General features: G+C 39.8%; 1 protein-coding gene across 5 annotated transcripts in view; it reads right to left on the bottom strand.

Moving 5' to 3' along the window:
• Window positions 1–24,801, bottom strand: part of STARD9 (StAR related lipid transfer domain containing 9) — a 117,799-nt gene that overhangs the window by 39,269 nt on the left and 53,729 nt on the right. For 4 of the 5 annotated variants that reach the window (XM_024567903.3, XM_071221958.1, XM_071221959.1 and 1 more), the window contains exons 8-16: window positions 14,637–14,706; window positions 13,809–13,881; window positions 5,945–6,012; window positions 5,272–5,369; window positions 4,652–4,861; window positions 4,427–4,524; window positions 3,418–3,495; window positions 2,930–3,001; window positions 243–422 (exon numbers count right to left, since the gene is read on the bottom strand). In XM_024567903.3, the coding sequence (XP_024423671.2) occupies window positions 243–422; window positions 2,930–3,001; window positions 3,418–3,495; window positions 4,427–4,524; window positions 4,652–4,861; window positions 5,272–5,369; window positions 5,945–6,012; window positions 13,809–13,881; window positions 14,637–14,706 (947 nt within the window). Of the gene's footprint in view, window positions 1–242; window positions 423–2,929; window positions 3,002–3,085; window positions 3,396–3,417; window positions 3,496–4,426; window positions 4,525–4,651; window positions 4,862–5,271; window positions 5,370–5,944; window positions 6,013–13,808; window positions 13,882–14,636; window positions 14,707–24,801 lie in introns of those variants that run through there. The other variant, XM_071221960.1, reaches the window with a different exon arrangement.

The following is a 24,801-nucleotide window of genomic DNA, read 5'->3' as shown; positions in this document are numbered from 1 at the left end:
ATTATATAGGAGCAATAGTGGCAGTAGCTAAAGAAAAATGATTGTTCTGATTTCCAGTTTTCTGCTCTATTCATACAAAAGCCAAACAGCTCACAGTTGCTTGGCTGGCCCAGTTTCCTGAGGGCAACCTGAAGGTGGCATCTGTCAAGCTCACTGATGCTTAGCTGATGCTCCTGGCTTTTTCCTCCTTGACCTCTGGGGCCAGTAGCTCAGCAAGAGAGGGAGTGCACCTGCCTACTTACCTTGAGGTGATAGAGTACGACACCTGTGCTGAGCACGTCGTCCTCCAAGGCCATCAGGTGTGGCAGGCTGGAGTCGATGACAACCCCAGCCCTCCTCTTGTTGATGTCCACTCTGTAATGCTCCACCAGGGCCTTCCACTCATCCCACTTCTGGGCCCAGTCTTGGGTCAGCCGGTCTATCTGCAGAGAGGGAGGACGCACTCTCAGAGACTCAGCACAAGAAGCTGACCAAGTTCAGATGTCATCCTGGCCTGATCCCTCCCTGCGCCTGTATCACTTCCTTACCCTCCTCACTGTTACTGTTGAAAGCCCTACAGGGACCCTTGTACCCGCTCTGTGAGATCCTGTGTTTTTAAATTTTTCTTCAAGAAGCAAGGGTTACTTTCAAAAATAGAAACTCCCCCAGAAATGTTATTTTCAAAGTTTTCTACGACAACCATGTATTGTTTTTATAATTGGAAAAAATGCCATAAATGTTACTTATTTATATATTTTTAGAGAAGGGAAGAGAGAGAGAAACATCAATGTGTTGTTGCCTCTCACATGCCCCATACTGGGGACCTGGCCCGCAAACCCAGCATGTGCCCCGACTGGGAATCGAACCAGCAACACTTTGGTTCACAGGCTGGCGCTCAATCCATTGAGCTACATCAGCCAGGGCCATAAGTGTTATTTTTAAAAACTGACTGAGATGTTAGACATCTGCAATTCCCCTCTCCCCATTCGCCTTCTACGAGAGCCATACTGGGAATTCTTTTGTGACCTAACACTTCTTTCTCAAGTGCAGCACGTTGAGCTCTAATGTGGGCGTGTATACATGGTTCTAAGACCACAAAGCACAAGAGGAGTCTTCCCAGGCAGAACTATATGAAACTGGTCTGAAACACTGTATAGTAATAAAATAACAACAACAATGATAAAATCCTGAAGGCTTACAATGCATCAGGATCAGAGTTTTAAAAATAAATATGCAAAGACTTAGAGGCTTTAAGACCACGTAGGATATGAAACAAACAACATTGAATGCAGAGTCCTCTTTTCTTCTTATGGTGGAAATTCATGCCTAGGCAGGAAGCTTATTATCCTGGAAATGGAAGAACTGGGAAACCCAGGAAAAGAAACTGGATTCGGCTAAATACTTCTCTCATAAATGGAATACTTAAGGGGGGGGAAAAACCTATGCCAAGTTTAGTTACCTTCAAACATTATTTTTAATGTCATAATTATTGAGTTGAAGTTTGGAAACTACAGCTGGATTGGGACATGGCAGAGGTGAGAGGCAGGTCACGCTGGCTTACGTACAGATTGGCCAACCTGGCACAGCAACCTGGAGGCACCACTGAACACACCTCCCCTCTGGCTGGCTTTGCCAACCCCTAGACTGCCTAAGGTCATAAGGCCAGCAAGTGGCAGATTCAAGTCCACTTGAGTTCTGTCAGCCTGTGTACTACAAACATAAGCCTGGAATGATTTAGACTTTTCCACTTCATCTCTTATGTATAGAGGTACAGTATTTTCTGAACCGCAAATCAGAACATATGGTTAAACACAGAATTGAGAAACTTCTGAATATAGTCCTAGAGTTTAGTATGGGTAACAAAATGTTGACACAGCCAGATACTTTAATAACACGTAGACTTTAATAACACATAGGATGATGTAATAGAAGATTGGAAATCGAGGCCTTTGGTTGCAAGATCTAAATCTAACCTGTCACCAATAATGCCTGCCACTTCTTTCAAGTGTCTCTGGGAATCACCACTTAATCTAATATCCCCAAATGTCTCATCCTCACTCTCACAGGGTCACGACAGCAGTCCCTTTCCTGGGTGGTCTCTCTGCTTCCAGGCTTCCCTCCCGTCACTCCATCCTACATACAACTGTCATATTAGTTTCCCTACTATACTCCTTTATTATGTCCCTGACCCAGTTCACGAAACTGTGATCAATCTTATTTACATCAAGTTCAAAACTCCTAACACGGCCCTCACCTTACCTCCACTACTCTCTACCAGGAGTACCTATTTCAGCCAGCTTAGTCTTCCTCCCACTGTGAGCTTCCACATGGCCCCCCACACCAGTTCATTCTCTCGGTTCCACGGCTTCGCTTATGCTTTCCCTCTCTTGCCCCACATTCCTTACCCCTTCTACATACCTAACAAACTACTATCATCAAGGTCTAGTTCAAGATCTCTGACTTTCCACTCCAGCAATATAATGTCTGCCCTGAAAATTATAAGCCATCATGCTTTCTTCCTTCTCTAAGCTCTTTTGTCTAACTCATATAGTTTATTACATTTAACCATTCTCTAAATGTGTTTCCAACTCTACTGCAAGCCGCTTATGGGCAGGGACTACATGGTGTCTTTTGCAGCATCATGCTGAGCACCTATCTGGCGCTCAGTGAATATATGTTGGTTGGTTGATTTACTGACTGGAAAGTACATTTTATTTTCTAAGCTATTGTCACTATCCAAAGGGAGTTACCATGAATTTTTGAGAAAACGAAACAGTCAGAAGGCTGGTCAACAGTCCTCCAGACAAATGAATCCCCATTCAAGACTCAATGGCAACAAAAATTGTCTCTAACCTGGACAGAACCCCTCTGTCCTGTCGAGGAAGCAGCCCTGGCCCAGGAATGATGGAGGGTGGTATGAAGTACAACTGGGCCCACCTCACACACCCACCTTCAATTCATTCTGGAGGACCAGCTCCTGCAGATTTCCATCCTTCTCCTCATTCAGTGAACTGAAGTTTCTCTGCACGAAGAGAGAGATGTGCTTGGTGGGTCCCACCCTTACTCTTGTGAGGGAAGACAAGGTGCAATAAGGGAAAGACTTTACCTTTAAAATCATAAACAAATCAGAAGTCTAAGTATTTGGGCTCAGAGGGACACAAAGGAGGTGAATTCAAAGAACTTTTTCTGGAGGGGCACATCCCCATATCTGCCCACACACAGAATAAGAGCCAGACAGGCAAATGCCCTTTGGACGACAGAGACGATTTAGTGAGAGGATGTCCACCGCATCTGAAACTACACAGGAAAGCAGAGTGATCCCCTTCCAGCCCCTGCTCCACCTGTGTCACTTAACTGAGAACACAACAAAGCAGGGCTTAGGTTCTCTGCAGGAGAAAGGGGCTCTTGAATACACACACGTTCTGACTGCCTGCATACCAGTTTGAAGCTCAGTAGCAAGGCTTTCAATCTTCTAATCTCTTCCCTGAGTTCTCTGATCAACTTCACATTTGCATCCTGAAACACAGAGAATGCAGTCACCACTGACTGACAGCAGGCCCCAAACAGCTATGAGATGCTATGTGCAATTAGCTTGGAAGAAGTAGATTACTCCTTTGGACTACCTTCTGGGGAAGTCTTCTTAAAATGTGATCCCAGGACTAAGAACTCGTTAGAAATACAAATTCTGTCCCTACCTCCCTACCCAGCACCCACTAAATCAGAAACTCTTGAGGGCTGGGGCCCAGCTGTGGTCTAAGGAACCCTCCAGGAGGTTCATATGCTCACTGAAGTTTGAGTCACTGTCCTAGACCACGAGGGCAGGCAGGTGACACAAAGGCCAGGGCGTGCACAGACAGCAGATGCGAACCTTTCTGTATTGTGACTAAGCTTAGTATCTAATTCCACTGCCTTTAAAATTGTCCATAGATGGGCTAGATCTGTCCAGCCACCGGTGTGCAATCTCTGCTCTGCACCTGTTCACTGACATTACGAGGCAGGTAAGGAATTTTTGGAATATTCTCATTATTATTCAGCATTCAAAACTAATGAATTTATTACATGCCTCTTTCAGCCCAAAACAGAGGCATAATGATAATTAGCATAGAAAAAAATATAAGCACACATCAACATAAACTCAGAATAAAATTAGTAAATATAGAAATTTTTAAATAATTTTGTCTTTGAGCAACAATGGTACACCAAGGATGTTAGGAAGAATGGTTTTAGAGAAATATCTACAATAAATTATTCATAGAAGGTTATAAATGAAGTCAGTAGAGATATGAGAGAAGAGTACACCTCTAGAAGAATTTCATTCCCTTATCATTCAGAGAACAAGTTTGGCAAGTTGGGGTGAGTACAAAAAGAGAGACATCAATGAGGGGAATAAAACAGGGAGAGCTTTGTGTGAAGTATAACAGGTCAGGACTTCAGGTGAAGGTCTCACCTCATTTACCCGTGGCTTGTTGATGATGTTCTTGGCATTGGAGGCATATCTCAGCGTGCTCATGGTCTCACTGAAGCTAGTGTGTGCAGGAGACACGGCTGAGGTACAAGGAGAAAGTTAAAAAACAAACCAAGCCCTCTAAGAACCCTCTAAATGGGTGGCCATGGTCCTCTCTGAGGCACTGTACCAGTCCCAACACAGAACCAGCCCCAGCATGCCACTCACTGGCAACCATGATGGTTTTGGAGTTGCCTCCAAGGCTGTCCTTCAGCAGCCACGTCAACACGGAGTCCCGGTAGGGGATGTAACACTGCCTCCGGGAGGGGCCCCCTCCACCACTGGTCCCAGAAGGAGAGCCAGGGATCCCACTGTCACCGCCATTGCTGGCTACACTGTTGAGGCTCTGGCAGCTGCTGAAAACTTGAGAGTTCTGGGCTTAAAAGACAAAACACAATAAAAGTGGAAGAAAAAAGAAATTTTGACACAAATGCATTAAAAGAAAACAGTGGTTGGGAAGTATAGACTGAAGTACCACACTCTTTAACTTGTTTCTGCATATCACAGGATGCCTTAGGTTTGAGCCCTGAATTAGACTTTGGACTCAGAACATGGAATATTTGAGTCACACAATTTTTTAGTCTCCTTGTTTCTCAAATGAGAGTACAGGGATGATGGCCAAGTTGTGTTCTAAAACAACAGATAAATATCCATTTTGATGCCCCAAATCAGAAGGTAACTATATCACAAAGAACCCTGTATCTACCCCATTTTGACAAAAGGAAAATACGTGAGTTATTCTCCAAAGAACCCCTCTCACTCTGATGACCCGTCTAATAGCCAAATACCTAAGGTGGAGATGACAATTCCTAGAGTCACGAGGGACTTGTTGATATTGGCTCCTTCTGTAATCCGGTCCTTACAGTAACTGGGGTCGGCTCTTTCACTAAAACAGTCAGTAAAAAGAAAAACAAAAGCAAACAAGACAACACTATCCTTACAATATTGCTCAAAGATACTACTCATTAACGCTGTACATCACGGAAAAGACCCACATAATAAATTCCTTTCAGAATTGAATTCCAGGAAAAAAAAAGTTACCATCTTGTAATGAACTGGCATACTTCTGCTTCTCAAGCATTAAAAATCAAATAATTCATTACACTTGTTTTTATTTTGGCTGCCAGAGTACTTTCAGCTACACGTCATACTCATTTACAATAATTATATTAGCATAGCTCTATTTAGTTTAATGTGCAGCCTAGGCATTGGGAATTTCAAAAGATCCTAGGTGATTTTAATGGACAGCTAAGACTGAGAACCCCTGGCATGGAACTTTTCGACTCCTAGAAGCTCTAATTTCTTAATTTAGCATTCAAAGAATTTGTTTCTTTTGTAATTTCCTCAGGATTAATGAAATATGAAAAAGGTTAGAACAAGTTTATTCCCTATAAAATGGACAAGAACAAGGTCATTGCCAAGAAGTCATTCCCTCCTGGCTTTGAAATCCTAATTACCTACCTGCCTGCTAGGTCCACAAGGTTGATCTTGCTCGAGATTTCAGAGGGGAGGTTGTTCTCTAGAATTGCCTAAGGTAGAAAATACATTTAAAGCTTGTCATTTGGAACCATGTGGTTTCTTTCCCCCTTAGACACCCTCCTAACTAAGGTGATATTTTGGATTTTTTAGCCAGCTCATTCAGACGAGATCAGGTGCACTCAGGATGGTATGGCCGTAGACTTAGCCAGCTCATTCAAAAAACTCTGTATTCAGATGTGCCAGATGAGATCTCAATATCTGATAGATATACTGTATTTTTTGGACTATAAGATGCACTTTCCCCCCCAAATTTGGGAGGAAAATGGGGGTACATCTTATAGTCCGAATGTAGCTTACCTGGCTCATTGGGGGTGGGGCATGGCAGAATGTTTTTTTCCCCCTATTTTCTTCCTCTAAAACCTAGGTACGTCTTGTGGTCCAGTGCATCTTATAGTCCGAAAAATATGGTAATCAGTAAGCTCAGGGTACTTACTTCACTAAAAATATGAGCAGGGCTTCCACAGAAAAATGGGGCAAATCCTCACAAAGTCCTCTGAGCCAATTTTCAGGGCCCAAAGAATTTTAGTACAATTTGGCAGGCAAATCATCAAGTCCCCTCCAGGGACTGACTCTCACAGCAGGCTGGGTCCCTATGGAGGTTTGGTTTGTCAGTCTTGTTAACCGGAGTCACAACAGGTTAACTGGCTAGGGCAGTGATTTTCAACCTTTTTCATGTCATGGCACACACACTAATTACTAAAATTCTGTGGCACACCAAAAAATACATTTCATTGCCAATCTGACAAAAAAATACATATAATTTTGATTCTGGATGGCTATTGCTGTGTTAGCTGTTGTCATTTTTTTTTTATTTGACAATCTAAGGGAAAAGAGGTCAGTGTCCCTGACTAAGCACTCAGGTATTGCATGCTTTAAAACCCCTTGCAGCACACTAGTGTGCTGCGAAACACAGGGTGAGAATCTCTGGGCTAGGGCAAGCGCTCCGCCTCTCTCTATTCTACTGAGAGCGTCCAGCCCCTCAAGAGCAAAAGTACTTTTCCTTTATATTTTTTCTTAAATTAAATGTGGGTTTTGTTGTTGTTGTTGTTTTTTAATTTTTATTGTTATTCAATTACAGTTGTATGCCTTTTCTCCCCATCCCTCCACCCCACCCCAGCCGAACCCCATCACTAGGTCCAGCTTTAAAATATTCTCCAGTTTCCCTCAAGTTTGTTTGCAGTCTCCACCCCCATCCCCAACCCTAGGCAACCCCCCCTCAACTTCCTGTCTTTATAAATTTGTCTTCTCAGGATATTCCATACAAATAGAATCATATGATGTCTGGCTTCTTTCACTGTGCACAATTGTCCTGAGATTCCTACATTTTGAAGTGTGTATCAAAAGTTCATTCATTTTTATTGCTCATTGAAATGAATGAATAGTTCACTCATTTATTGGAATGAAGTAGTATTCCATTGCATGGTTTGTTTATCCATTCACATCTTGAGGGGAATTTGGGTTGTTTTCACTTTTGAACAATTACAAATAAGTTTTATAATTTATTACAAAATGTTTTATACAAGTACAAATTTGAATATTTGTGTATAAGTCTTTGTATGGACATATTTTTTTCTTTGGAAAATACCTAGGAGTGGCTGGATCAAATGGTAGATGGTGTATGTTTAATTTTTTAAGAAACTGCTAGAACATTTTCAAAAGTTGTTGTGGCACTTTCCTTTCTTACCAGTAGTGCAGTGTATGAGAACTCCAGCTCCTACACATCTTGACAATATTTAGAATAATCACTCTTTAGTTTTAGCCATTTTAAAAGGTGAGTAGTGATATTTCATTTGGTTTTAACTTGCATCCCCTAATAATTAATGATGTTAGGCATCTTTTCAGTGTTTAATTGCCATTTGTACAGTTTCTTAAATAAAGTATTGGTTCAAAATTTTTGCCCATTGTTTTTAGTTGTTTCTTATTGAGTTTGGAGAGTTCTTTATATATTCTGGATACAAGTCCTTTATCAGATGTATGTTTTTTAAAAAAATATATTTATTGATTATGCTATTACAGTTGTCCCATTTCCCTCCCTTCACTCCACTCCATCCTGCACACCCCCTCCCTCCCACATTCCCCCCACTATAGTTCATGTCCATGGGTCATACATATAAGTTCTTTGGCTTCTACATTTCCTATACTATTCTTACCCTCCCCCTGTCTATTTTCTACCTACCATTTATGCTACTTATTCTCTGTACCTTTCCCCCCTCTCTCCCCCTCCCAATCCCCTATTGATAACCCTTCATGTGATCTCCATTTCTGTGGTTCTGTTCCTGTTCTAGTTGTTTGCTTAGTTTTCTTTTGTTTTGGTTTTAGGTGTGGTTGTTAATAACTGTGTTTGCTGTCATTTTTACTGTTCATACTTTTTATCTTCTTTTTCTTAGATAAATCCCTTTAATATTTCATATAATAAGGGCTTGGTGATGATGAACTCCTTGAACTGGACCTTCTCTGAGAAGCACTTTATCTACCCTACCAATCTAAATGATAGCTTTGCTGGATACAGTAATCTTGGATTAAGTCCTTGCCTTTCATGACTTGGAATACTTCCTGCCAGCCCCTTCTTGCCTGTAAGGTCTCTTTGGAGAAATCAGCTGACAGTCTTATGGGAACCCCTTTGTAGGTAACTGTGTCCTTTTCTCTTGCTGCTTCTAAGATTCTCTCCTTCTCTTTCATCTTGGCTAATGTAATTATGATGTGCCTTGGTGTGTTCCTCCTTGGGTCCACCTTCTTTGGGACTCTCTGAGCTTCCTGGATTTCCTGGAAATCTATTTCCTTTGCAAGATTAGGGAAGTTCTCCTTCATTATTTGTTCAAATAAGTTTTCAGTTTTTGCTCTTCCTCTTCTCCTTCTGGCACCCCTATAATTCGGATGTTGGAATGTTTAAAGATGCCCTGAAGGTTCCTAAGCCTCTCCTCATTTTTTTTGAATTCTTGTTTCTTCATTCTTTTCTGGTTGGATGTTTCTTTCTTCCTTCTGTTCCACACACCATTGATTTGAGTCCCAGTTTCCTTCACATCACTATTGGTTCCCTGTACATTTTCCTTTGTTTCTCTTAGCATAGCCTTCATTTTTTCATCTAATTTGCGACCAAATTCAACCAATTCTGTGAGCATCCTAATTACCAGTGTTTTGAATTGTGCATCTGATAGGTTGGCTATCTGTTCACTGCTTAGTTGAATTATTTCTGGAGCTTTGATCTGTTCTTTCATTCGGGCCTTTTTTTTTTTTTTTTTTGTCTCAGCACGCCTGTTACATAAAGGGGTGGGGCCTTAGGTGTTCACCTGGGTGGGGTAACGCTGGTCGCTGCGCTGTGACGCTGTACGTGGGGGAGGGGCCGACGGGGAGCAATGGCGCTTGCTACACTCTCTGCTGGATTTCAGTCACTCCTTCTGCTACCCACAATCAAACTGGGCCCTTCTGGTGCTGCTTCCAGAGTGGGTGGGCTTGTGCACACTCTAGGCCCCTGTGGGTCTCTCCAACGACCTCTCCTGTGAGGCTGGGAGTTTCTCCTGCTGCCACCTCAACCCCCACGGGCGTTTTCAATCAGAGGTTTGAGGCTTTATTTCCCCGGCACTGGAGCCATGGGTTGCGAGGTCTGTTTAGCTCCCCCGCCATTCCTTCCGGTTTATCTATGCGCAAATGTGGGGCCATGGGGGCCGCCAGCCACCACCTTGTGGGGTCTGCCAGCTGCAGCCTAGCCTGCCCCGTTCCACAATCCACCACCTCGCGGGGTCCACCAGCCGCTGCCTTGCCGCGAGTCCTCTCTGCCCAGCTGCCCGTCTCCGCCCCTCCTACTGGTCTGGATGAATGTTTCTTCTTTATCTCCTTGGTTGTCAGACCTCCATACAGTTCAATTTTCTGTCAGTTCTGGTTGTTTTTTGTTTTTAAATTATTGTTGTCCTTTTGGTTGTGCGAGGAGGCACAGTGTGTCTACCTACACCTCCATCTTGGCCGGAAGTCCCCAGATGTATGTTTTACAAGTACATTTTCCCAATCGGTGGCTTTTCTTCTTATTCTTTAATAATATATATCAAAGAATAGAAGTTTTAAATTTTGAAGACTTCCAAATTTCAATTTGTTCTTTTGTTCAATTTGTAATGTTAATGTCATATCTAGAGAGAAAAAAAAAAAAACTTTGCCTAATCTAAGATCACAAAGGTTCTCCCATGTTATCTTCTACAAGATTAATAGTCTCAGGTTACATTTATGTCTATGGTGCAGTTTGAGTTAATTTTTAGATAAAGTACAAAGTATGGGTCAAAGTTGTCTTGTTTTAGTTTTTTTTTTAATATATGAATATTCAATTGTCCTACCACTATTTGTTGAAAAGGCTAGACATTATTGAATTGTCTTTGCCACTTTGTTAAAAGACAGTTGCTTGTACATGTGTGGGTCTGTTTTGGACTCCATTCTGTCTGTTCCATTGATCTATTTATCTATCTTATTGTTAATACCAGACTATCTTGATTACTTAGCTTATGCTGTATATGGTTTATCCTAGAGAATGTTCTATATGCACTTGAGAATAAGTGTTCTATAGATGTTAAGTGGAGTAGTCTTTAAATGTAAGGTCACATTGGTTGATAGTGTTGCTGAAATATATATCCTTATTGATTTTTATCTAGTTATACTAATTTTTTGAAAGTGGATCATTGAAATCTCCAACTATTGTTATTGAATTGCCTGTTTATTTCTCTTTTCAATTCTGTAAATTTTTCCTTTGTGCATTTTGGGACTAGTGTTTAGAGCACATACATTTAAAATTGCTGTATCTTCTTGATGTATAAACCCTTTATAATTATGAAATATCTCTTTCATATTTGTCTTAAAATCTATTTTTTTGTTTGATACCAATAGAGTACTATTCCTCTCTTATGACTACTATCTATATGGTGTATCTTTTTCCATCCTTTTACTTTCAACCTATTTGTATCTTTGAATCTAAGGAGTGTTTTTTGTAGACAGCATATACTTGGGTCTTTTAGTCTGATAATTACACTTATTACATCAATAAGTGTAATTATTGATGTGGTCAGAGTCATATCTCTTGTTTTTCTCTTTGTTTTCTATATGACTCATGTTTTGTACTTGTGTTCCTCCTCTGCCTTCTGGGTGTTAAATAAGTGTTTTTAGTATAGTATTTTAATTCCTGCTGATTTTTAAATTACAATTTTGAACTACTTTCTTAGTGCTACTTAAGCTTCTTTCCTTCTCTACCTATCAGCATATGCATCTTAACTTACCACAATTGACTTCAAAATAATACTAACTTAATTCTAACTAGAATATAGAAACTTTATTCCAATATATTTTCTTTTTATGTTCATTCCTTTATGCTATTAGTCACAAGTATGACAATGTGTATGTGTATACATATGATGTACAGTAATTTAGCATTATATTATTGTTTTATATAATTTTATTATTTTAATGACATTAAAGGTAATGAGAAAGACTACATCACTTTATTTTAGTCTGAAATATTTCATTTAGTGTTCTTGTAAGGTAGGGCTGCACGCAATAATTCTGTCTTTTTTTTCTTTATTCACTATAGGAATGTTCTTATTTCATCTTCACTTTTGAAAGCTAGTTTTGCTGCACACATAAATCTTGGTTGACAGGTCTTTTTTTCATCACTCTGTTTCCTGGGGTCCAATGTTTCTGATGACAAGTCAGCCATTAATCACATAATTGTTCTCCTGTATGGACTGAGTCATTTTTCTCTAGCTGCTTTCAAGAGTTTCCCTCTCTCATCAACAGTTTGACTGTGACGAGTCTGGACATGACTCTTTCTTTGTATTTATTTTACTTGCAGTTCTTAAGCATCTTAGATCTGTAGATTAATGATTCTGAACAAATTTGGGGATTTTTTCAGTCATTATATTTCAAAGTGACTCTTAATGACTATTCTCTGTTCTCTCTTTCTGGAATTCCCATTACACTTATGTTGGCAGACTTGATTTTGTTCCATAGGTCTGAGTGTCTCTGTTCATTTTTCTTCATATTTTACTTGTTTTCTTCAAATTCTTCTGTCATCTCAAATCTGCTATTGAGTTCTACCATTAATTTTTCATTTCAATTACTGTACATTTTTATTCTATAATCTCCATTTAAGAAAATAATTTGTATCATTTTAGCGAAATTCCCTAAAGTAATTGTCATCATGCTTTCCTTTTATTCTTTTTGTTAAGATTTTATTTATTTTAGAGACAGGTTGGGGAGGGAGAAAGATAAAGAGAGAAACACTGATGTGAGAGAGAAACACTGATTGGTTGCTGCTTGCGTGCACCCCTACAGGGAAAGAATCCCAACCCAGGCATGTGCCCCAATGGGAGTTGAACCAGCAACATTTCACTTTGCAGGACAATGCCCAATCTACTGAACCACACCAGTCAGGGCTTTCCTTTAATTCTTTAAAATGGTTTCTTTTAGTTCTTTAAACATATTTATATTAGCTGCTTTGGAGTCGTTGAATACTAAATCCAACATCTGGAGCACTTAAGAGTCTGTTTTTATTGACTGGTTTTTTACTGAAGCATGGGTCACACTTTCTTGTTTATTTTTCCATGTCTAATAATTTTTAGTTGAATACTAGATATTTTAGATACTATATTGTAACAACTCTGGATTCTGATTTTTTCTTATTGAGGGTGGTAGTGTTGGTTGTTTTGTTTGGTAACTTGCCTGAACTAAATCTTTAAAATCTGTTTTCCCCACAATATGCAGCCAAAGCAGTTTCTGTAGGTTTTTTTTCCCCATAGTCATTTTCAATTGTAAGCTTGGCTTCTTAGGGGCCAACCTGTGTCTGCATAGCTTAGTGTCCAGCCAAAGATTGGTCAGAAGTTGTAATCAAATTCCTTGAGCCAACAAGACTTCTTCTCTTTTGATGGATCTATGTGTGAGCTGGGGAATAAATGAAAAGTTCTAGCAGTTTTTAAGTTTATCCTGTCTTCCACTAGTCACAGGGCCCTCTTGTGTCTCCTCTGTACATACATGCAGATTCTGCCAGGTCAGGGCTGCATGGCTGGCTTGAGCCCACTTAGTCTCTGCTGTGTGTGCACAGCTTTGGTTCCTCAGGATATGAGAGGATCTTATCAAAAGCCCCTATAGCTGTGTCATCTCTCAGAACTCCTGTTAAATCCCCAGATAATCTGCCAGTTCATTTCTTGCCTGAAATAGACCCCCAATCACAGGCCAACGGGGCCACTGGCCCTCCTCGTTCACTTACCACTGCGATGGCCACTTTAACTGATGGTGCTCCAAATCAACACCTCTGGGAGTGGCAGCAACAAAACTGCTGGTTTGCACAACCTTCCCTCCCCTGATCAAACTGCCTCATTGACAGAGATTGGGGGATGAGGAGGGATGGGAGCAGCCCAAGACAATATACGATACATTTGAGTTGTTCTTACTTGCAATTCTGTAGTTTTCTTGAATATAGGCTTCTTAGTTTATTATATGGTTGCTTTGCACAGTTTTGTCCAGCTTTACAGCTGCTTTTTGGGGACAGGATTTGTTGACTTTTTACTCTATCATAATAGAAGTGAATCTTTTACTCTTTCATTTTAATGCTTGTTTTACTTCAATCTTGCTTTTTGTTTTAAATGGCCATACTGATCACATAGATATAAAAGTGCTTTGAAATGTTAAAAGTAAAATGTAAGTAGAAGATATTTTGATTAGTCTCATTAAATGCCTCTACCCTTCCTAGGTGCATAGCTTAATAGACCTGTAAATGGATGAAAGGAAGCAATCTAACCAAATACAAGAAGTAACCCACCTGAGTGTAATGGATAGTGAAAATGGCATGGGATCTGCTGCTGGCCTCATGAATGTGGGTGGCTGCCGTGATTCTGTGTATACAAGGCGAGAAAATTAGAATGAGCATTATTTATGCATCGCGAATTTCTGAGGATCTAACACAAGAATGTTAGTGCTGAGGATCACAGATGAGAATCATGAAGCATCCATATTTAGTCCAGTATACTTAGGAGAGCAGTCCAATGGGGGCAGTAGCAGTGCTCTAGTTCCTGATATCTGAGAATAAAAGGGAATGTATCTTCACACTAAACTACATTAGAACTTTCTTTTAAGCAACAGAAACAAATATCCCATTTGAAAAAGGGAATACTAAAGAACACTCAACCTGGAAAAACAGATCCATAAAATAAGACAAAGGAAGGTAAAGAACTTGTTGGAGAAGAAGCCTCGAAGACAGAGAAACATGATTAAACATAGAATATTAATCTTAAAGTGCCAGAAAGACCCTTGAAATGAGATCTGGAATTATGTCAAGGTCAAGCTCAAGCCAGATGGAATTCACAGTCTCTCTTACAAATTCATTCCAATGTGAAGTTAGGAGAGCCTTCCCTCTATCTAAATCTAAGTCAATAATTCTTCAGTTTAAGACCATTTCATTGTGAGAAGATTCCTAAGTCTTAAGTCAGTGCGCCTTACTGCGGGTACATCACTGTTCTGAGAAAGGCCTCCTGACTATGAACGTGGGGAGCTGCAGAGATAGGTACCAGCACACATGCCTAAGAGGGAGGAGAACACAGGACTGGAAAGTGAGGCTGCAAAGAATGACAGGGACAAACAGATCTGTTACCTGTTCGCTATTCCCTCTTCCAAGAGTTGAATTACTTGCTTATAGTTGGTAACTACATGTTGAGATAAACCTATCAGATTTGTGAAGGAGAAAAAAATCAAATAAAATTTTTTGGTAAAGTTTAACCTTTTCCTGTAGGTCTTTAACTGTATCATTTCTATTTTATATTATTTAATAGACATGAGGGAACTTGCTAAATCATTCAGATAATAAATTAAATCCACAAATATTTATTGGAAGCCTGCTGTTGGGTACTGTGATAGGCTCTGGGAACACGGGTCTCTGCCCTCAGAGACTATAGTCTAAGACTAATTCATATAGCAGTTATGCCGATAACAAGCAAACAACAACACAATCCCTTACAATTTTGCTATGTAGTTTATAAAAAAGTTCTCATATATTACTTCATTTGGCCCTCACTAAATTCTTGAAGTATACAGGTACTATCTCCCCACAACATGACAGACTCAGTTTGTCATACAAAAATACAATGCACATGACCCTGTATTCCCCACAGGTAACAAGCACGAGAAGTGACACCGTACGCAACAATCTGGCCATGTGTCACAGGAGCTGGGTAGTGAATCAGAGAGGTGGTCAGGGGAGGCTTTCTGGGGGAGGGGAGACTTGAATTTGGCCACTGCAGAATGGGGAAGATTTAGATAGGTGGAGACTTGCCTGAGGACTTGAAAGTAAATGTTATGACTGCTCACTGGCCAAATCAGAAAGTGTCTTCATAAATATGCTAGAGAATCTCTATATTACACGTTCTGTAAGTATCTATACAAGCTCATTGCTGGATACAATTGCACTAAAAGGTAGGAAAGTAATTTGAACATTGACTAAAGATTTTTTGTGTTAAAGAATTATTGTTATTATTTAGATGTGATACTAGTTTTGTGGGTTTTATTCAAAAAACATTCCTTATCTTTTAGGGCTACATACTAAAATATTTACAAATGAATTAATGTGACATCTGAAATTTGCTTCAAAATAATACAGGATGGGGAGAGTGGACAGGAATGTATGTGGAGTAGAACTGGCCGAGGGTTAATGGTTACTGTAACTGGGTAGCAGATACTCAGGGGTTCATTACAGTAGTCTGTTTTTGTGTACGTTCAAAATTCTCTATATTAAAAAGTTTTAAAAATGTGACCGAGGATGGAGACCTTCTACTTTTGGTAATAGCAAATTAGATCATATAAACCAACCCTTCCACCACAGACCATTTTAAAAAGCTGGACATAGGAATATATCCAAAGGAAATGAAAACACTAACTCAAAAAGATATCTGCACCCCCATGTTTATAGTAGCATTATTCACAATGGCCACGACATGGAAACAACCAAAGTATCCATGAAATGGATGAATGAATAAATAAGTTCTGATATACAGGGCCCTGCAGAAGTAAGGCCTGCTTGAGCGTGGTTGGTAGAACAATAATATGGGTATAATAACTTAGTTTTAATTTGAACATTTCACCTGAAATGTCATATGGTGTGCTTGAATGTCATATTGTTATGTTACAGAATTACATGCTTATGATTTTGTAATAAAAGATTTTGTGATAAAAAAGGGGCATTATTTGTGCCAGACCCTGTATATATCCCCCCAAAATGGAATTATCTTCTGGAGGGCGGGGCCCCTTGCGATACAGGCTTTCCCCACTAGGTGAGTGTTTAGAAGCCCATCTGTATCAGTGTACCAGCTGGCATTGTGAGAGGCTGCATTCGGCTTCAGTGAGTTGTTTTGGAAGACTCTTTCAATGTATTTGCCCATTTCATGAGGGGTGATTTACGAGCGCACCTGCCCACACCACGCTGAGTGTCCAGCAGTTTTAGACCAAAAAAGGCATGACCCCTGTGCCCTGCCCTCCTTGTTCACCTGTTCTTGTCCCAAGCAATTTTTTTTTGTTTCCCCAGATGGAAAAAGTCCTCAAAAGGAAATGTTTTGCTGATGTGGAACAGGTAAAACAAAAAACAGCAGAAGCACTAAAAGGCATCAAAATTGATGAGTTCAAAAGCTGTTTTGATGAGAGGAGAAGATGGAGGCCAAGTAGGTGGAAGCTGAGTACACTTGCTCTTGTCCTCAACTTGGATTCTTGGCTGATCTTCTGAAAAAACTAACTGATCATTCAACGGAATCTTAGCTGATATGAAGTGTGGAAGCCAAGGAGTACAGAAGATGCTTCACAATGGGTGGTAAGGAGATTGTATAAGTCGAAGGGGAAATGCCTCATGTATGGCACCTGCAGCCGTGGAGAGACTAGTCAGAAATCCCAGCTTTGTGGCTCCCTCCCCTCCCAGGACAGGGAACCCACAGACCCAGGCAGGGAATGACTTAGGAGGATACACAAAGTTGGGAGATCCAGGCTACACACATATAGGGAGCAGCACATCCATAGCTGCAGCACCAAATGCCAACAGGGAGAGTGCCAGAGAGAGAGAGAGGGATTCTATCTCCCAAAAGGATCAGGGGCTGCCCCTGAGTTGGGTGGAGACAGACTGTGGCCAGCCATGACTGTGAGGGACTTCTGGCTTGTGGGAGAGGTGTTGTGCATGGAAAACTGGACAGGAACTCACTACTGCAGCAGGACTGCCACAGAGAGACTTTTTAGAAGAGGAGCTGAAGCATGCTGGGCAGGGACCCCAGCGCAGCTGCCCTGCCAGCAAAGGAACAAGATTGAGGCACAGTTTGCTCCCACTGAATACAGCTGGGCAGAGATCAGAAAGTTGGGCAGCAAAGGGAATTCTGGGTCCCAGCCCAGTGTGGCTAGCAAGCCGGGGTCTATGCAAAATGGAGAATTAGGGACTGTGTCTATTCTCAAGGCTGGGGATTAGATGGGCAAGAGTTGACTGCCTGACATTATTTATAGCCAGGCATAACCCTCTTCCCCTGCAGAGTTCAAACCTCTGGGAAGGGAAGGATGTACCCAGCCCCCACCTCCTGCAGGACTGCAAGCACCACATCCAATGGGAAAGCTCTGCAGAACAGGCAGGACAGGCTCAAGAACCCTTTGCTGCAGGGTACACATCCTCAGGAGAAAGACAGGAAGAGAAACGTCACAAGGTCCCATTTTATACTGCTCTCAGGGAGACAAAATACACTGGTTCCTAGGGCCCTATTCCACTGAGGCCCACAATGCAGGGAGATCAGAAATCAGTGCAGCAATGGGGGAATCAGGGCCCAGTCCAGTCTCAGCTTCCACACAGAGCTGCCATCAGCACCAAGCAGGAAAGAGCCTACCCTCTTACACAGATTGGCCTCTCCCTTGAAACGGAGAGCCAGTTCATCAGAAACTATACATTATTGGAAATAAGCTGGGACAGACCAAGATGGGCAGGGGCAAACACCCACAATTTTCCCAGAAAACTGAACAGCACCTCCCATGGCAAACCCAAGGGTCTCCCACCCCCAATGCAATAGAAGCCCCCTCTAGAGGCAGGTGAAGGTGATACATGCAGTGCTGTCAGAAGTTGGACAACCTTTAAAGGTTCCCCTGGACCTTTAGCTGACAAAAAGCCAAAGACAGACCCAGGAGGAAAAGACAGAAGGCAAACACCAAACTCTGCTGAAACAAATTGCACCTCATTCTTCTTCAGATTTTGCATCATTTTTTTCTTACACAGACTTTTTAACATTTCTTCTTTTTCTTCAGTTGTATTCCAACTAATTCACTATATTTTATTATTTATATTTTATATTTTTTATTTTATTTTTACTTTAAACCTCACATTGTACCCCTCCCTTGTCTTACTCCATTTTGTATTCTTCCTGCCCTTTCTTATAAAAAAAAGTCTTAAACTTTTTTCCTTCCTTCCTATGCCTTGTGCCTATTCCTTACTTTTACTATTTCTCTTCCCGCTTATGCTCTCAAAATCATTTTTTTTCCTTTAGTCAGCTCACATTCTTTTCCCATTTCTTATAATATTCTTATTTTCTTTCCACCTTTATTAACTGTTGCTTGTTTGGTGTGGATATTGTGGTTATTGCTGTTTTTCTTCAATTTTATTCTTATTTGTTCACTATTTTTTATTTCAGATCTCACAGATTACTCTCTCCCTGTCTTACTCCATTTTGCCTTCCTCCTGCCCTTGCTTATTTAAGGCTGGAATTTTTTTTTTCCCTTACTTAGCCTGGATTCTATTCCTTACTCTTATTATTTTTCCTCCCTCTAGCCTCTCAAAATCATTTTTCTTGACTGTAGACATCTCATATTCTTTTTTATCTCTTATAATATTCTTATTCTCTTTCCACCTTTATTAATCTTTGCTCAGCTGTCAATGTTATAGACCCTGTTGTGATTTCTCTTCAATTTTGTTCCTATTAGTTCACAATTTTTTTAAATTTTATTTCAAGCCTCATATTATATCTTCCCTTTTTGTACTCCATTTTGCCATTGCCCTTCCCTTTTTTACTTATGTTTTAAATTTTATTTTCTCCCTCTCTTCACCTTGTTTCTATTCCCTACTCTTATTATTTCTCCTCTCTTTCCTCTCAAAATCATTTTTATCTCCTTTAGTTATTTCATATTCCTTTTTCCTATCTTATACTACTCTTAATTTCTTTCCACCTCTATTAACCTGCTCATTTGCTGTTGATATTTCTGATGTGGTACAGGGTATTTTTAGTGGCATAGGTTTGGTTTTGGGGTAGTTTTGCTTTGTTCTGCCAGCACCTGTACCACAGCATACAAGGCATGGTGGGAGTTGTGACTCTCAGTCAGCCAGATGGGAGAACCCACCAAGGAATGAGCCATCAATAATCAAAGCCCAAGTATATCAACAGAACCCCTATAAACTGAATAAAGAGCAGCCCTAGAGCATCCAGATCAGGTGATCAAAAAGACTGTACCACTGAGTCCCACAGAACTCCTACCACAGAACTTCACCCCACAAAGACAAGGCAGTGAAAGCAGAGCAATCTGAGAAGCAAAACAAACAAAAAGAGTCACCTAAAATGGGGAGACAAAGAAATAACCCCAAATCGAGCCCTGGCTGGTATGGCTCAGGGGGCTGAGTGCTGGCCTGTGAACCAAGGGGTTGCCCATTTGATTCCCAGTCTAGAGCACGTGCCTTGGTTGCAGGCCAGGTTCCCAGTGGGGGGCATACGAGAGGTAACCACACATCAATGTTTCTCTCCCTCTTTCTCCCTTCCTTACCCTCTCTCTAAAATTAAATAAATAAAATCTTAAAAGAAAAAAATAGAAACATCCCCCAATTGAAAGGAAAGGAGGAATCCCCAGAAAAAAGGCTAAGTGAAATTGAGACAAGCAATTTATCATAGAGTTCAAAATAGTGGTTATAAAGATACTCCAGGAACTCAGTGAGAACTACAAGGAAATTTATGAGAGCTACAAGGAACTTAGTGGAAACAACAACAGCATGAAAAGGACATAGAATCTATGCATAAGAACCAGGAGGAAATGAAGAATACACTAGAAGGAATTAAAATCAGGCTAGATGAAGCAGAGGACCGAACTAGCGAGCTGGAAGACAAGGTAGAAAAAAAAAAACACCTAGTCAGAGCAACAAAACAAAAAAAGACTCAAAAAGAACAAGGACAGTTTAAGACAGCTTCAGGACAACATGAAACATAACAACATTTGCATCATAGGAATACCAGAGGAAGAATAAAAGGAGCAAGGGACAGAAAATCTATTTGAAAAAATAATGACAGAAGACTTCCTCAACTTGATGAGGGAAAAAGTCACAGAAGTTCAGGAAGAACAAAGGATCCCAATCAAGATGGGCCCAAAGAGGCCCACTCTAAGACATATTATAATTAAAATGGCAAATTTAAAGACACATAGAGAATCTTAAAGGCAGCAAGGGAGAAACAGCTAGTAACATAAAAGGGAGCTCTGATAAGTCCATCAGCTGATTTCTCAACAGAAACACTACAAGCCTGAAAGTACTGGCACAAAATATTCCAGATAATGAAAAGCACAGACCTGCCACCAAAACTACTCTATCCAGCAATGTTCTCATTTAAAATGGGAGGTGAAATAAACAGAATTCCAGACAAAAGAAGGCTAAAAGGGTACACTTCCACCAAGCCAGCACTGCAAGAGATGCTAAAGGGACAGCTTTAAGAAGAAGAAAGAGAAAGAGAGGGAAAAGGGGGGGGGGAATGGCAATGAACAAGTACCTATCAATAATAACCTTAAATGTAAATGGATTAAATGCTCCAATCAAAAGGCATAGGGTAGCTGAGTGGATAAGAAAACATAATCTGCATATATGCTATCTACAAGAGATCCACCTCAGAACAAAAGATCTACACAGGCTGAAAGTGAAGGGATGGAAAAATAATATTCCAAGAAAATGGACAGGAAAAAAAAGGTGGGGTAGCAATACTTATATCAGAAAAAATAGACTTCAAAACCAAGGCCATAACAAGAGACCAAGAAGGTCACTACACAGTACTTAAGGGAGTGGTCCAACAAGAGGATATAACCTTGTAAACATACAAGCACCCAACATAGAAACACCTAAACACATAAGGAAAATCTTGGAGGACTTTAAGAAAGAGCTCAACAGCAATACAGTCATTGTAGGGGATTTTAACACCCCATTGTCAACAATGGATAGATCATCCAAAGAATCAACAAGGATTTTGTGACATTTAACAACATTCTAGATCAAATAGACTTAATTAATATTTACAGAACATTTCACCCCAAAGAAACAAAGTACACATCCTTTTAAAACACCTGTGGATCATTTTAAAGATAGACCACATTGTAGGACAGAAAATAAGCCTTAACAAATTCAAGAAAATTGAAATCATATCAAGCATCTTCTCAGATCACAATGGCTTGAAGCTAGAAACTAACCTCAAGTAAAAAACTCAAAAACATTCAAATACATGGAGGTTGAATAACATGTTATTAAATAATGAATGGGTTAACAATGAGATCAAGAAAGAAATAAAAAAAAGTATCTGGAAACCAATGAAACTGAACAAACAACAATCCAAAACCTATGGGACACAGTGAAGTCAATCCTGAGAGGGAAGTTCAGAGCAATATAGGCCTACCTAAAGAAGATAGAAAAAATATCAAATAAACAACCTAACCATACATCTACAAGAACTAGAGGAACAACAACAAACAAAGCCCAGAGTGAGTAGAAGGAAGAAAATAACCAAGATCAGAGCAGAATTAAATGACACAGAGACTAATAAAAAACAATCTAAAGAATTGATGAATCAAGGAGCTGGTTCTTTGAAAAGATAGACAAAATTGACAAACCTTTAACCAGACTCATCAAGAAAAAAAAGAGGAGAGGGACCAAATAAATAAGATCAGAAATGAAAGAGAAGTAACAACAAACCAGTATCACAGAAATACAAAGGACTGTAAGAAATAACTATGAACAACTATATGGCAGGAAACTGGAAAACCTAGACAAAATGGACAAATTTCTGGAAACATAACAATCTCCCAAAATTGAATCAAAGAGAAGCAGAAAGCCTGAACAGCTGATAACTAGCAAAATTGAAACAGTAATAAAAAAACTCCTAGCACACAAAAGCCCTGGACCAGATGGCTTCACAGGTGAATTTTCCCAAACATTCAAAGGAGAATTAACCCCTATCCTTCTCAAATTATACCAAAAAATTCAAGAAGAGGGAAAACTCCCAAATTCTTTTTATGAGGCTAGCATTATTATAATTCCAAAACCAGGTAAAGACACAACAAAGAAAGAAAACTACAGGCCAATATCTCTGATGAACATAGACGCTAACATCCTCAACAAAACATTGGCAATCCAGATCCAGCAATACATTAAAAAGATCATACACCCATGACCAAGTGGAATTCATCCCAGGAATGCAAGGATGGTACAATATTCTCAAATTGATAAACATAACACAATGTAAACAAAATGAAAGACAAAAATCATGATCATTATCAATAGATGTGGAAAAAGCATTTGACAAAATCCAGCACCCATTTATTATAAAAACACTCAGTAAAGTGGGAATAGCATACCTCAACATAATAAAGGTTATACGCAAGGAACCTACAGCCAACATACTCAATGGGCAAAAACTAAAAAGATTTCCCACTAAGATTAGGAACAAGTTGAGGGTGCTTTCACCACTTCTATTCAACATAGTAATGGAAGTTGCAGCCACAACAATTAGACAAGAAGAAGTAATAAAAGGCATCCAAATTGGAAAGGAGGAAGTAAAACTGTCAATATTTGCAGATGACATAATAGTGTACCTAGAAAATCCTATAGTCTCCACACACACACACACACACACACACACACACACAAAACTACTCTACCTAATAAGTGAATTTGGCAAAGAAACAGGATACAAAGTCAATATTCAGAAATGGATGGCATTCTTGTACACCAACAATGATTATGAGAAAGAGAAACTAAGAAAAAAATCCCATTTACTATAGCAACAAGAACAATAAAGTACCTAGGAATAAATTTAACCAAGGAGGTAAAAGACCTGTACTTGGAAAACTTTAAAACACTGAACAAAGAAATTGAGGAAATACAAAATAAACAGAAGCATATACTGTGTTCATGGACTGGAAGAATTAACATCATTAAAATGTGCATACTAGCCAAAGCAATCTATAGATTCAGTGCAATTCCTATTAAAATACCAATGGCATATTTCACAGATCTAGGACAAATATTCCAAAAATGTATATGGAACCAAAAAACACTCTGAATAGCCTCAGTAATCCTGAGAAAGAAGAACAAAGTTGGAGGGATCACAATACCTGATATCAAACTATATTATAAGGCCACTGTAATTAAGACAGTCTGGTGGTACTGGTATAAGAACAGACTCATAGATCAATGGAACAGAATAGAGAGCCCAGAAATAATCCCAAGTCTCTATGGTCAATTAATATTAAACAAAGGGGGCATGAGCATAGAATGGAGTAAAATCAATCTCTTCAATAAATGGTGTTGAGAGAACTGGACTGGTACATGCACAAAAATGAACCTAGACCACTAACTTACATCATATACCAGAATAAAATCAAAATGGATAAAGGACTTAAATATAAGTTGTGATACTATAAATGTCCTAGTGGAAAACATAGGCAGTAAAATTTCAGACATCCCACATAGCAATATTTTTGCTGATGTATCTCCTAGAACAAGGGAAACAAAGGAAAAAAATAAACAAATGGGGTAACATCAAATTAAAAAGTTTCTGCATGGCTAAAGAAACCATCATCAAAATAAAAAGGGAACCAACTGTATGGGAGAACATATTTGCCAATAATACATTGGACAAGGGTTTAATTTCCAAGATACATAAAGAACTCATATGACTCAATATCAGGAAGACAAACAACCCAGTTTAAAAATGGGCAAAGGACCTGAATAGGCATTTCTCCAAGGAGGACATACAGAGGGCCCATAGACATATGAAAAGATGCTTAGCATAACTAGCCATAAGAGAGATGCAGATTAAAACCACAATGAGATATCACCTCACACCTATCAGAATGGCCATCATTAATAAACCAACAAACAAGTGCTGGTGAGGATGTAGGGAAAAGGGAACCCTAGTGCACTGTTGGTGAGAATGCAGACTGGTGCAGCCACTGTGGAAAACAGTACAGAATTCCCTCAGAAAACTAAAAATGGAACAGCAATATGACCCAGTGATTCCACTGCTGGGAATATACCCTGAGAATTCTGAAACGCCAATTCAAATGAACTTATGAACCCCAATATTCATAGCAGTGCTATTTATAATAGCTAAGTGTTGGAAACAGTCCAAGGGCCCATCGGTAGATGAGTGGATTAAAAAACTGTGGCACATTTACACAATGGAATACTACACAACAGGAAGAAAGAGGGAACTCCTACCTTTTGTACAGCATGTTTGGAACTGGAAACTATTATGCTAAGTGAAATAAGCCAGTCAGTGAAAGACAAATACCATGTGAGCTCACTTATAGCTGGAATCTAATGAACAAAATAGACTAATGAGAAAAATAGAACCAGAGACATGGAAACATGGAACAGACTGATAGCTGTAGGAGGGTTGGAGGGAGGGGGGAATGGTGGAAGGAAGGGGAAAGGATTAGTCAAAGAACATGGATGAATGATGCATGGACCTGGACAACAGAGAGGGGATTGACTGTGGGTGAGAGAGGCGTGGGCT

Source organism: Desmodus rotundus, chromosome 7, assembly GCF_022682495.2.
Source record: "Desmodus rotundus isolate HL8 chromosome 7, HLdesRot8A.1, whole genome shotgun sequence".
Lineage (NCBI taxonomy): Eukaryota > Metazoa > Chordata > Mammalia > Chiroptera > Phyllostomidae > Desmodus > Desmodus rotundus.
Note: the sequence above shows the minus strand (reverse complement) of the source record. Positions and strands in the feature narration are given on the sequence as shown.